The sequence below is a fragment of the Melospiza georgiana genome, chromosome 16, assembly GCF_028018845.1.
Source record: "Melospiza georgiana isolate bMelGeo1 chromosome 16, bMelGeo1.pri, whole genome shotgun sequence".
Taxonomy (NCBI): domain Eukaryota; kingdom Metazoa; phylum Chordata; class Aves; order Passeriformes; family Passerellidae; genus Melospiza; species Melospiza georgiana.
This window is the reverse complement of record NC_080445.1, coordinates 9,143,775-9,157,613: the sequence shown is the minus strand read 5'-3', so window position 1 is coordinate 9,157,613 and position 13,839 is coordinate 9,143,775. Positions and strand designations below refer to the sequence as shown.

Genomic DNA, 13,839 nt, shown 5'->3' with positions numbered 1-13,839 from the left:
CTTTTTTTTTTTAATTCTGATTTGGATTCTGTCTGTATGCCCATGAATATATTAGACAAGAAATTATTTTCAAATGGCGAGCAATGTCTGCCACACAAAAGACATGGGCATCAAACTGCAGAGATCACATACAGTAGTCATCAGAAAGCAACCTAGAGAAACTAAATTGTTTCTATCTAACTAGAGAAAACAGTTTGTTTGGAAGAGAAGACTTGCCACCATGACCCTGGCTTTAAAAAGTTACCTAATATTTAAATTGTCTGTTTAAAGCCCAGACTGGGCTTCCTTAAGTGTGACTTGGTACAAAACACATTAATTTCTCCATATATGGCTGTGTGCTGTAATGTTTATAACTAATCAGTCTGCCACCCAGTAATAGCCATCAGAAACTTTGTAAGAGAATGAACCTCTGAAGCTGCTCTTGGGTAACTGCCTGATGTTCTTGCTGCAGAGATGGTTATGAGTGTCTAGTCTGAGCTCCTGTCACAGCCTGGATCATTTCATCCACTGAAGTCCAAACAATCCTTATGACTTGTTGCTTGGTAATAAAGACATCAATTGGTCATCTAATTATTTTTTTCTACTCAGGTGCAAAATTAATTGTACTAGTAATCTGTCAGGGCTAATGAATGGCAAGACAGGAGTCAAGAACTAAACCTGAAGCAAAACAAACTTGAGCAAGTACAAATAGAGAGGATGTGCTCTGAAAACATTTAGAATGAGCTTGCCATGCACAAAAGATAAGGATTAGTTGGAAGGAAAGATATTTTGTCATCATACCTAATATATCTCAATTTTAGGACTAAATTAGTCATTATTAGCACAACATCCCAAAGGCAATTCATGTTTAATTAAAATCACCTCCAAGTTTTTTGCACCCTGCTCTTACAGCAAGGCACACTGATCTCAACAGTTCAGAAAATTCCTTAGAGAATTATGAAATGTATTTTATCCAGAACACTTAAACATAAACATAAGGTATAGCAGTATTTATTATTCCAAAATATCACTATCTAGGGATTTCCTTTGAAAGAAGTCACACCTTTGTGTTTGGATTGATTTTTCTTCAGTTTAATTATCTCAATTATTTTCTAGTATTACCCCATAAACTTCCAGTATTACCCCATATTATACATTGTGGAGAAGACCACTGCCATGTACTTGCTTTGAAATTGCAAAGCAATAGTTTCAATGAATGCTCCAATTTGCATTTTGAAACAGTCAAAAACATCTCCATATCCTTCATGATTTGAAAGATTGTCATTGTATTCTCCTCTCAGTTGCCTTTCTTGCAGGCTGAGAATTTCTAATACACTCTGCCAGTGAAAAATCTTTTTTTTTCCACCCATATTATTTGGAGTTGATATATTTCTTTGGAGAGGAGTAGAATTGCACACAGATAAACCAGAGATTATACATAACACAATAGCATTTCCTATTTGTCTATCCCTTTCCTAATAATTTGTAACTACTTGGTTTTTTTAGACCTCTTTAAATCCTTTTTAAAATTATGTCAGATTAGCTACTTTAAAATCTGGGGTATGCAAGCCAGAAGCTATTTATCAGTCACTTTTCAGCTATTTCACCTTTGAATTCCTGGTGCACTGCATGTGGAGATTTATGCTTTATTTATTCAAGAAGATCTGCTACTGGCATTTCATTTAAAACACACAATCTGCTATTCTCCACAAGGAAAAATCCAGAATGAGAATAACCCATAACAACTCCATGGTGAACAGAGATTATAAAAATATGCATTTTTCTGTTACTATTTTGTATTCTGAGAAAGCAAGTGAAAAGATATTTTTAATTGAACTCAATAACTGCACATGCAATTCTAAATTGCTTTCCCCCTAAAATTTATACCCCCTCTAATTGTTCTAACATCCACAGTTGAATGATACAGATCCCCAGCTCTGTTAATTTTTAAGACAGTAACAGATAGTGCTAAACTGGGGCACTGAATTATCTGCTGCTCACAACTGTCCCCTTGAACTCAACCATTCAAATTGAGCATAAAATTTGGCCACGTTTCCAGAGCTTGTTTTGAAATCCTCAAGATTCATAACCAGTTAATTCTGCCAGTTAAATATTACTGCAAGAGTGCAGTGTAACTCTACAAATACAGAGGTCTGATTGAAATTTCCACATCTAATAGGATTAATTATAAAATGCTGCTTGCTTTCAGAGACCACAGTTTTATTTCTGAGCTTGTCCAGAATCCTTAATCCTCAGCAGAAATTAAAGAAACTATTTGATGGCTGAAACTATGTGACAAGTATGCTGGTGCTGGAAACTTTTCCTGCTATGTTTACTGAAGAGCAACATCTGGGTTTTTTTAAGGATGAAAAATGCACTGAGTTTGAATCTCCAAAACAGATGTTAACATGACACAAGAAGAAATGCTTTGAAATGCCCTTCAAAACAGCACTACAAATCCACATTAAATTTAAAAACATAAAATTAAATTTTAAAAGCAATCACAATAAGAAAACTCCTGCAGGAGTCTATTCTTATCCTGTCCAGGTCAGGCCTTCTTGATATGCAAATTAACAGGTCATTAATTTCTTTTTCTGGTTTAAGAAGCACAAGTGCAAAACTAGCATTGATTTCAAAGAGGCACAGAAACCCATATTTACTTCTCCTAGTTCTTATATTCTTCAGAAGCTTTTTGAAGTCCATGAAAACAGATAACAGACACTGTGGAACTGATAAGTTGATAATTTTCCAAACTAATTGAGATGCTCTGCAATTGTATCCACCCTCCTCTTGCATTCACCCACTTGTACAGCTACATCCAGTCAAACTTCATGACAAATACTGAACCCTTCAGTAACCTAATTTGATACAGAGTTACAAGTAAAATTAAAAACTCATTAAATTCTTCACAGAATTCACAGAATAGGTAAGGTTGGAAGGGACCACAGTGGACCATCTGGTCTACCCCACCTGCTCAAGCAGGATGAAAAACAACACAGAGCAACTTAGAAAAGGAGCACTAGAAACCAGAGCTCTTCTGGTGGACATGGAGCTGCATCATCATTAGTGTAACAGGTGGGGTGAGATCTCGATGCTTTTAAGAATTTCTGTGTTGGCAGACTTGTGTCTGGGTTTGAGAATCTGTAGCCAGTGACAGCAGAAATATGTGAAAGCCAGAAAGACAAAAATATTACACTTGTCAACAAGTTGGGTTTTCACACACCTGTGCATCTCTATTTGATTGATTATTCAGTGCTTTTGAACAAATTACTAACTGTTCCCATCCTGGTGGCTTTTCTTTCCATTACCCCAAGTCTTATTTTTCATTGTCTTTTACTGGCCAAAGGGTGGGTGTTTTCCTGTATTTTTCAACTACCTGCCAACACTTCATAAATGATTCAAAATTCTACAAAAAAAAGCATCATTCAGAGTGAGAGGAATGTTAACAAGCTTCAGCAATCTTGTTCAGAACTAAGTACGTGTTGCTGAAACAAAAGTGGAGAAATTTTGCAGCTGCTAACAATTCACACAAAGAAATGTAAATAGCCTAGGACAGCACATTAGTGTGTTTGAAGTTCACCCTGCCATTCTATCCATAGAGGGGTCACTGCTCTGAAAGCAGGAATCCAGCAATCAAGGAACAGTATAAAATTGCAATGCTTCAGCTACAAGTCAGGCTGGAGCACAAACCCCTAAATTCTGACCTGCCTGAGGCAGAACACAATGTGAACATGTTCAATAACACACAGTGTAGAATTGTTTCATTATTCAAGATGTTTTCAAGTGAGCTACTACAGTAAACCACATCTGTCTGTCAAGCAATGTTTCTGGTCATTGTTATCCCCAAAACTGAAGTAAAACATGTACATGCATACTGAAGAAGACTTTAGTGATTAATATTGAATTGTTAAACTCCCTGACCAATGGAGTCATCTTATTAGCATGCTTTTAAAGTATTAAACTACTACAAGTCAAGCCTCAAAATATGCTATTTGAATAATCAACACAATCCTATGGATGAATATATATGAAGTTACTGCTGCTGCTCATTAGCTGATCTCTAATGAAATTATACACAGAGATTTAAATTATTAAAATGTGCTACTTCAGTCAGAAACTTCCAGACAAAATCCCTGTTCAGCTGCCTCACTTACCTGGTAAACATGGAATGCATTGGCAGCTTTGCCACGCAGGAAGACTGAGGGAATCCAAACATTAATGAGAGCACGATTGGATCTGAGGAGGAGAGAGAAAAACTTCAAACAGGGAATCATATTTATGTATAAGAATTGCAAAGCAACTACATGCAATGATTTAAATAATGATCAAAGTAATCAATAAAGCAACTTAAAATTTCAAATGAAGAAACAGAAAAATTGGAGTTCGGCCTGAACTTTTTTTTTTATGTTCTGAATCTAAAAACATTCCCTAAAATTAACCCAGCTGAAACAATTCTTTCTGCAGGATTTCTGGGGTTTGGGGCTTTTTTTCACAGCATGCATTTGACAACATTTGATTATACACATGAAGCAAAAATTATTCACTTCAACAAATTCAACATTTTCAGCCACAAATCTCAGGTGAAGTTCATTAAATAACAGAATAGCAGTGCACAATTCTGCAGAAGCCATTTCCATCCATTCTTTGTCATCCATCTCTAAATTTCTACAATTCAAACACATCAGCTACATTTTCAACCCCTCATCCACAAAAGCAAGATTCATTACTTTGACTACTAAAGGCAAAATTCCAAATCAAAACACTCTCAAATGATCTGGGGTGGGCTCCTAGTGTGGGTTTTGGGGTTTTTTGAAGCATTGATTAGGAGCTATTCTGTAAATGAGGAAGTCCATCACATGATGAATAGCAACCAGCACCCTTCAAACCCAGAGCACTAAAACCAGAAACTGCTTGGTGCTTTGGCAGAATACCAACACCTAGGGCATTTAAAAAGCACTCCAAGGGAATCTTGCTAAATCTAAACTCCTTGAGTTCAGCATTATTAACTACACTGGGGCATAGACTGTGCAGCTCTCCATGCTTTTTAACAATGGAACACCACAGCTAAGAATGCAGTTATTGGAAATAGAGGAAAAGCAAATTATTGAATCTCTGCTTATTCTCCTTTCCCAGAGTTGGTATGAAGAGAAAAATTTGTGAATTATGAAACTTACATTTCAAAATCTGATAAACTCTGATCTTCAGATGTTTGACTTAAATCTCCAGGGACCTTTATTTACAAAACAGAAATAATTTCCAAACAGTGGCTATTATGTTTTCAATTAAGAAAGCATAATATTATAAGGAAATTACAATTCAACATTCAATTCTATAAATGCCAATAAAAACTATTCCTGACAACCAATAAAAGAAAAACAAAATCCTTCAAGAAGATTGTGAACATGTCACCCTTGTGAGTCCTTTATGTTAGAATTTGCTACAGTTTTGTAAAGAAACAAATTGGGGTTTGTAAAAGCATGTAGTTTTGAAAGATATAGAAAATGCAGGCAAGAGCACCATTATTAGGGCTTTATGTGCAAAGGATGCTAAAACAAAGTACTTTGTGTGTATAAGCCATTTATGGGAAAATATGAAGCACATAAAACCTACTGATCACTTTCTTTTACAACCAATATTCTACCAAGGGAAGGACACAAGAACACTTTATTTCAGCTGTGCTCCTATAAAACATTATATAAGTACAAAAGTTCATAATGAAGCCATGATGGACTAATACCTGCAGAATCAAAGGAAGTAGCAGCTATTAGAGAACCAGACTGCAAGAGAATTTAGAACAAAACAGAAGTATGTTTTTACCTTACGTTACAACTAGAATAAACATAAAAGTGTATTTTCTTTCCTTTAAAGGAAAATGTAAAATGTAAAGCATAATCTGGAATAGTTAAGGGGAAAGGAATTGTTCAAAGCCAGTTCTTCACAGATCTGTTATTTCTTACAAGCTAATGGGTATTTCACCATGAGGAGCATGTCTGAGCTATTCCAGAGGGATATTCTGCAGTGCAATAAACAAATACTCACTGGCCCTCTCAGATCAATGAGCTCTTGTCTCATCTGGAACACCAGAGCTTCCTTGGCCATCAGAGCACGGTGCAGCCTCTCATTGAATTCAATCAGCTCCCCATGCATTTCAGCCACCTGAAAAGCAAAGCCAAAGGATAACTGTGATCTGAATTGAGGAAAAAAAAATCCCACTATGTAATTTCTTACATGTATATCAATTTCTTTTTACTCTTCAAGTACTGCTAATGTGGTAGTCTGAACTGATCATTAAGAACAGACATTGCTATAATTTTGATTCATGCTTTGAAATGTAGTTTTGATATTGAATAGGACAAAACGCAACTTCATGTCAAATTTTATTCTTATCACTCTAAATCATATGACAACTGATTCTAATAAAACACCCATTGACTTCTGTTCTCAGTTTAATTCTTTGATGAATGCAGCACTCAACAGGTACAAACTAATCCCATTATTTTGAACAGGCAGTACTGCAAAATGCACAAACTGCATTAGACTTGGTCAATAATTCATAAGTGATGTATTCTTCACCCTTAGTTGGAGTTTTAATAGGAATGGACCTAGAAGTCAATCGCTCCAGGCAAATCTGTGACGGGTCAGAGGAGTCTAAATACCAGAGTCAGGCTGTGGCACAGGTTGCTCTCACAGGTAAACAGAGTGGCCTCTTTGGACACTGAGTGTGGCTGGGGCTGTGCTCTGCATTTTAAGTCAAGAGAGCAGGAAGAGATGCAGGATGTTGTGGGAGTGCCAGGGGCTGGGGCAGTGAGGGCGATGGAAAGTCCCAGCAGTCAGATGTGGGCACTGCTGGGCCCTCCCCTGGGCTGCCCCAGCAGCATGGTTAAACCTGCTCCTGGCTCCACAACTAAAACCTGCTCCTGGCTCCATGTCTCCACGGCTAAACCTGCCCCTGGCTCCACGGCTAAAACCTGCTCCCGGCTCCAGCACCTCTTGGAATGCCTCCTTCTCCTCCTCATCCCCCACCCAGAGCTGGGGAACAGCAAAGGCAGCAGGGTAACAGCATGAGAGCACAGCTGAACAACATGAATTTCAATCCAGTCACCTCAACAATAGCACACAGACTTGAACTACTGCCAAATCTCTCAAGAGTTCATAGTTTCCCTCCTAGAAGCAGCTTGTTACTATCTGTGAATTTCACTATTTCCTTTTTCTCAATTACTCTGCCTTCTCCCTCTTCCCCAGGGAAGTTCCCCAAAATAGTTTAATTTAGTGTCTGCTTTTAATTTTGTGCTTTGTTCCACACAAACCTGCATCCTTCACAGAATCAAAGCAAACAAAAAAAGCCTAAATTTGACAAGCCAGAATCTGACATCATTGATTATAAATAAAAAACAAAAATAATTTTCATGAGGTGAACTTCAAGCATTCTTTTCAAATTTCTTTTTGTATTAAAGGGAGTCCTTCAAACCCAGTAATTCATCACTGAAACATATATGCAAAAAAGAGCTAAACTACATGAACAATATACTAGAGAAAGCAATAATATAGTATTATTAATTCTACATAAATGATTTTCCATACTAGCTTAACCACTAATTCCAATTTAAATTGGGTGGTGTAACATTTAAGAATACCAGGTTAATATTAACAGGTCACTGTTAATTCCACAGAGCCTGGGCTGTAAGGCAGAACTTCCTTGCATTTCAAGTACAGAGATACAGCAATGACTAGTTGCAAATTCACAGAGAAAAGCTGCAATACTGCTGGTTATCAAAAGCAACATAAAAATTTACAAGTGGATCTCACTAGTTTGCATATTTGAAAACATGTTTGGTTTTTCAGGGCCGGTCTATCAGAACAACAAAATCCAGACTGATGTGTGACTATTTTGTCTCTCTGATTTGGATGTCCTTGAAATAACTTTCTACTTGCAGACTCAATTAACATGTAAATTCAACAACTCTCTCTAAACACTACAAATAATGCAAAAATCTGTAAGTATCCCTAGCAAAGTTAAATAATAAAAAGGAAATTTAACAGCAAATAAAACACCAAATCACTTGTTCTATATTATCAAAAGTACAACTGGCATTATTAGCAATTAACTGACTTCAATACTTTCCCTTGTCAAAGAAAAATGCATTACCATCACAGCAAATCAAAAGGAGCAATGAATAACAATATTAATTTAAGTTCCTTTAATTTTTCCTGCATCAAAGTCTGCTAAAACAACAAAGAGGTCTCCTTATAATTATATCCTTTCAGTTACATTTTCATAGAGTCACATCTTCCTTTACTCAATCCACATTGAAGCTTAAGCAATAAATTTCCCTGCTGGGACTTCAATCACCTTCACAGTTGTTTTTCTTCATAACAATATGCTCAAAGCAAAAAAATAAAGAATAAATAAGCTCAGTTTTCCTTGGACAGAGGATCATTTAGATTTGCTCCTTCCTATATGAGAAAACAGTTTAAAGAACCCAAACCCTTCTCAGGAAGGTGAAGTGAGGATAAAGTAAACACTTGAGGCTCCACACTAACTCAGCTCCTTAGAGTTGTCCGAAGGATACCCAAGTGCCTGAGAGCACTGCAGTTACACTGCCCAGCATGGCCACAGTTCAGAGCAGCCTCCAGAGAAAGGACAAAGAAGGAATTGCCTCATGTTTCACTGCAAAGGACCAAGCAGTTCACTAAAAACAAGCCAGGAATGTTTCACTAACAACACAATCAATCTATCTTGGAAAGACATGCTTCTGGATATGCTTCAAAACCAATTAGCAGAAAATAAGCTGAAGTTTTCGTCTCAAAATAAACTGGGAACTGTGCACATTCAATGAAATTCTTACTCATGTTTGCAATAATTCCCAGTCTTGGTCAGTTGTGTCCAGTCCCACCAGCATTTACTGAGACTGACACTGCTTGCCATGCTCAGAGCCTTGGAGAAGGGCTGTCACAGGGGTTATGTCCTGTTTGGACTATGTGAGGATCCTGTTGGAGACTAATAAGTGACAGAGATGCAACCTCCCTCTTCCCAATATCACTGGTAAAAAAGCTTTTCTGTGGTTACACCCAGAGCTGTGTCACCACTGCCACAAACTCAGAAGTGCCAGCACCAAGCTCCTGAGCACGCAGAACAAAGGTGGAACAACTGAGGAGGCTTCCACAGCACAGGGAGGTTTCACCTGGGTTCTTAATTAAGATATTCTCTTGATAGGTACAGAACAGAGGAAAGGAGTCCGAAGAACTCAAGCAAAGGTAAGCATTAGGGAGAGAATTACTTTCATGTTGTCATCTTATTCCAGGGGTTCCACACTGCTGTCTCCTTATCACAACAGTTCCATACCTTCTTGGTGTTTCTCATGGGCATCTCCTCACAGCACTGACTCTTTCTCCTTCCCAAAGCAGCCACTGACTCCAGTTCCCTTCTCACCCAGCCACCCCACTCTTTTATAGCACTCTGCTTCTCATTGCTTACAGCTGTGGCCTGGTAAAGTCAGGCCTGCTCCTGATTTTTGATAATTGGCCCAGCTGCAACTCCTTAGGGGTGAGATTACTTTCTACACTATCTTTATTTTCTTATATTCTATCCCCCTACAGTTGCACATGGTCCTATGAGAAAAGGAGAACCAAGTATGCATGTTTTAGAAGAACTGTATGAAGCTCTTTGATCCATGACCTGCATTTTTAGTCATCTTCATATTAATCAGTTAATGTGGGAATCCAACTTCAGGGTATTTTGGGAAAGAAAAAGACATAGAGAATTCTTTTACTTCTTTTAAAAATGTTCTTTTAATATTTAATAGCAGATATAGGTATTAGATACTACATTTCATTAAATTTTTTTCTTAAAAATAATTTGTATTCAAATTTAGGATGAAATCCTAATCTATTTTTTTTTCCTTTAATGAATTTTATATTAATCTTAAAAGTAAATCGTGCCTTAGGAACTTTTTCTAACATGGTCATATCAACAGTAGTAGTAGCTTCTATCAGCCATTTCCTTACTGCAGTATTCAATAAGCAATACAAAAATGAAACATGGTTTGCAATCAGAAACCAGCATGAAAGCACAGAAAAAGCTACAGATTCCACTATGATAGTAGATTAAGCTCAACTGCCAACACAGCCATGCCTGTAATTATGTATTGTAACTTACACAATACCTCAAATCTATTGTCTGGGATGATTTCAACTTCACCAGCAGTTAAAACCAACTTGCTTATTTAATAAAATCTTCATTTTTTTACGCTGATATTCATTTTAATATCAGTGTATGAAAATGTACCCCTGTTAGGAAAAGTACTTTTAATTATCTATCTGAAGTTTTTTATTTCTGAAGAAAAAAAATCAGATTTATATTTTACATTCCTGAGGAAAAAATATATCAACTAAGTAAAAAACCTATTTAAGCTTCAGACCTTGTTCTACAATTAGGATTCCATAAAATCTGTGCAGTACAAACTTTACCTCAATCAATTTCCTTTCATAAGAGCTGGCCAGTTCCTCATTGTTTTCTGCTTGCTTTTGCTCTGGAATTGTAAATTCACCATCAGTGCTCCAAATGTTTGGCAGAACTATAACAAAGAGATACCTCAGATTAAAAAGTAAAATTCCATAAAAGTCCAGGATAACCTGTTTACATATAACATCTCCACAAGAAACAGTTATTAAAAACATGAGAACAGACCATAATATTAAGCACTATTACAAGTACTAAAATACAGATTCTGCAGGGACCTTTTTTGGTAAGAAATATTTACACTGAGATTTTAACAGAGAAGAATGTAAACCAAAAGCATTTGGCTGTTGTGTGATACAGCTGTCTAATAATATATGTAGTACCTGCAGTTCCTGCCCCAAGCCTTCTAAAACTTATGTTTCTCTTTTAAGCCTTTTTTTTTTACTGGGCTTCCAAAACAGCATTTTATATTACTTGTACAGACTGCTTACATATCAGAGAAATTACAGCAAACAGGGCTGAGAATGAACATTCCATACTTCATCCAGTAGTTCATGATTTTTCAGCAAGCAGAATCAGCTGGAGTTCTTCCACTCCTGATAGTTAATTGTCTAATTTCTTCCTAAAACCTTCCAAGAAGGGAGATATCAGCTTCCCTGTATAACCTATTTAAATGTAAGTGTTCTTCTCACAAAGGTTTTCCTGATAGCTAATCAAACTTCCTTCACCTGCCATGGCAGCCCATTACTTCTTTTATCTGTAGTGAATGAAAATTACAGATTATTCTATTCCTGTTCCCAGCTATCATTTCAGTATTTGAAGATCACTTTAAGGCCTATTCTAAGTAAATCTCCTCCAAGTTACACAGAATCCAATTCCACTTTTCCTCATTGCTCATGAATTTCTAAGAAAACAAGTTAACACATAAAAGTAATGCCTAATAGAAGAGGAGTTAAACAAATGCTTTCAACATTCTTCAAAATCTGAACTATATATACAACCACTATTAGGTACATAGAAGAGACCATAATTTATCTGGCTAAATATTTTTGAGCCTGGGAACTGATTTTTGCTTTGAGGAAGAACTAGAAGTTTATTATTAAGTGAATTTGAAAGCTATTTTAAGATCTTTTTCTTGTAAATGTTGCTTCAAGTTCTTCAGCCAGACTTCTAAGATCAGCATTTTTATAGAAATATTCTATCTAAGCAGGTTTAAAAAATGGTACAGAGCCAACTCCTGCTGATGACTGAGAAATGAAGATGCTCATTTATTAAATATTTAAATACCAATATCCAACTGCTCAGGCTACAGCAGTGATCACTCATTTTGAAAGCTGATAGCTCTGACTTTTGGGTAATTTATTTATAATCACATTTGCTGAGTGAGGTTTTTGGCCTTTTAAAGTCTCCACAAGGCAAAATATCAAGCTGAGTTTCATTTATTATTTTAGGAAACTATTTAAAAGCCATATTCAATAGCATTTGATCTGATTATTGTAGAAAACATATAGAGTCTTCATTATTTATAGTAATAAAAATAACAGCAGAAACCAAATTTATTGACTCTTTCAAAACCGAGTCACAGAAAATCTGTGTTCTAAAATCTACAACACATTTAAGACTTTTTTCATACCATTCAGAAGATTAATTATAATTAAAATTACTCATTACATAAACAAACCATGGGCGCAATTGATTTATAAATCTGGTAAAAAAAAAAAACTCCTTTTGTTTCTCTTGTTTTTTGCAGCTAGTTCTCAGGGAATATTTACATGCTTATGTACTTTGAGTCAGAGACAAGAGTACTACTAAAATTTCACCTAAATTTTCAATGGCAGCTAAGGAAAAAAAAGTTAGTACAAAAATTCAACATGTAAAGTTACAATGCAAGAAAGACTTATTACAAATATTGTATGAAATACATTCTGGTCACTAGTGATAAATATTATAGATAATTACTGTGGATTGATTAAGTATCTTTCCAGCATAAAGCATACGTGTTCATTTTTAGAAATGTTGGTACTGTTCCATCCCCCCTTTTAATCTATAAAATCTGACCATCCTACTCAGTTTCTATTCTTATCACTCACTAATCTGCATAATTTTAACATGGTGGAATATAGCTAGCCTAGGAATATTTTTTTTTTCTTTTCCTATAATTATACTCATCATGGAAACTGTCACTACCTAATGAAGGATAATTTCTGCTATTATAGGAAGCCTCAGCCATGGTTTTCATGAATAATTCTTAATATGAATCACTACACTGCAGCAAAGTCGGAAGTAAAAACATGTGTTCTCACTAACAAATATCCTTTTAGGGATGAATGAAGCTCTGAAACTCCAGATAAGTACAGTGGCTAACCCTGAAGAATAGCAGTATTCTCATTCATACAGCCACTTATATGACCAAAATATTCACAATTTTAAAAAATTAGGTGCCAATTTCTGAAAACCCATCCCAGCTGTCTGAACAGCTTCTGCAGCCAGTGGAAATCCAGGTCCCACCAGAAGATTCAGAATCAAAACATCAATTCAGCCCCTCATGGATGCTTCTATCACAGATCACAGAAAACGAACAGGTAAAACTGCTGATAACTTCAATCATGCTCTTTCAGTTATAAAATCTGCTCATTACTACTCAGTACAGTGTCTATTTCAAAGAGTCTGCAAATACTGATTTCCAAAACAACAGTATAATCTAGAGATAATACTTTTATTTTTATATTCCAATATCACACAGATTTTTGTTTAAGCTAAATCAGCTTTTTCTGGAAAATTTCTTATTAAAAAAAAGTAAGACCACCTCATCTACCAGAAAACGCTCTGTAAAAATGAGTACAAAAATCTACATCTGTATTTTTCTCAAAAGGAAAACAAATCAAATATGTTATTTTCACTATTGGAAGGTATTACTCCCTGAATGGCAGCACACAGGAAAACAAATCCTGTGCATGGATTCTTTCCCCCCCTTCATTTTATCCTTACCTTCCACTGTTTGACCTTCTCTTCTGAGCATCTGGACAGCTCCTACATACTTCTTAAGCTGCACTTTTAGCACCTCATTTTCTCTGTTGATAAAGAAAAACAGTAAATAAATATTGTCTCCCCAAAATAGATGAAAAGCCCTTTTCAGTGGAAACAAACAGATTCGCTGTTATAATAAGCTTTACCTAAGTTGTGTCACCATGATGCAAGGAAAAAATTAAATAATGCATCAATAGCAGAGTAGCAGGAAAATTAGTTTTCCAGGATCTCATAAACACATCATTGAAACAGATTATCTCATAATCAAAACTTTTCCATTAATTGTTTAATTTTGATTTTCGGTACTATGCTACACTGATGGCAAACAAACTACAGAGTCTATCTAAATCAACAGTCAACTAAAACATAAGGAT

General features: G+C 35.9%; 1 protein-coding gene across 2 annotated transcripts in view; it reads right to left on the bottom strand.

The window, feature by feature from the left end:
* SNX29 (sorting nexin 29) overlaps positions 1–13,839 on the bottom strand; it is a 97,590-nt gene that overhangs the window by 50,492 nt on the left and 33,259 nt on the right. For both annotated transcript variants that reach the window (XM_058035697.1, XM_058035698.1), the window contains exons 14-18: positions 13,427–13,509; positions 10,447–10,553; positions 6,019–6,135; positions 5,154–5,209; positions 4,134–4,215 (exon numbers count right to left, since the gene is read on the bottom strand). In XM_058035697.1, coding sequence (XP_057891680.1) covers positions 4,134–4,215; positions 5,154–5,209; positions 6,019–6,135; positions 10,447–10,553; positions 13,427–13,509 — 445 coding nt within the window. The remainder of the gene's footprint in view (positions 1–4,133; positions 4,216–5,153; positions 5,210–6,018; positions 6,136–10,446; positions 10,554–13,426; positions 13,510–13,839) is intronic.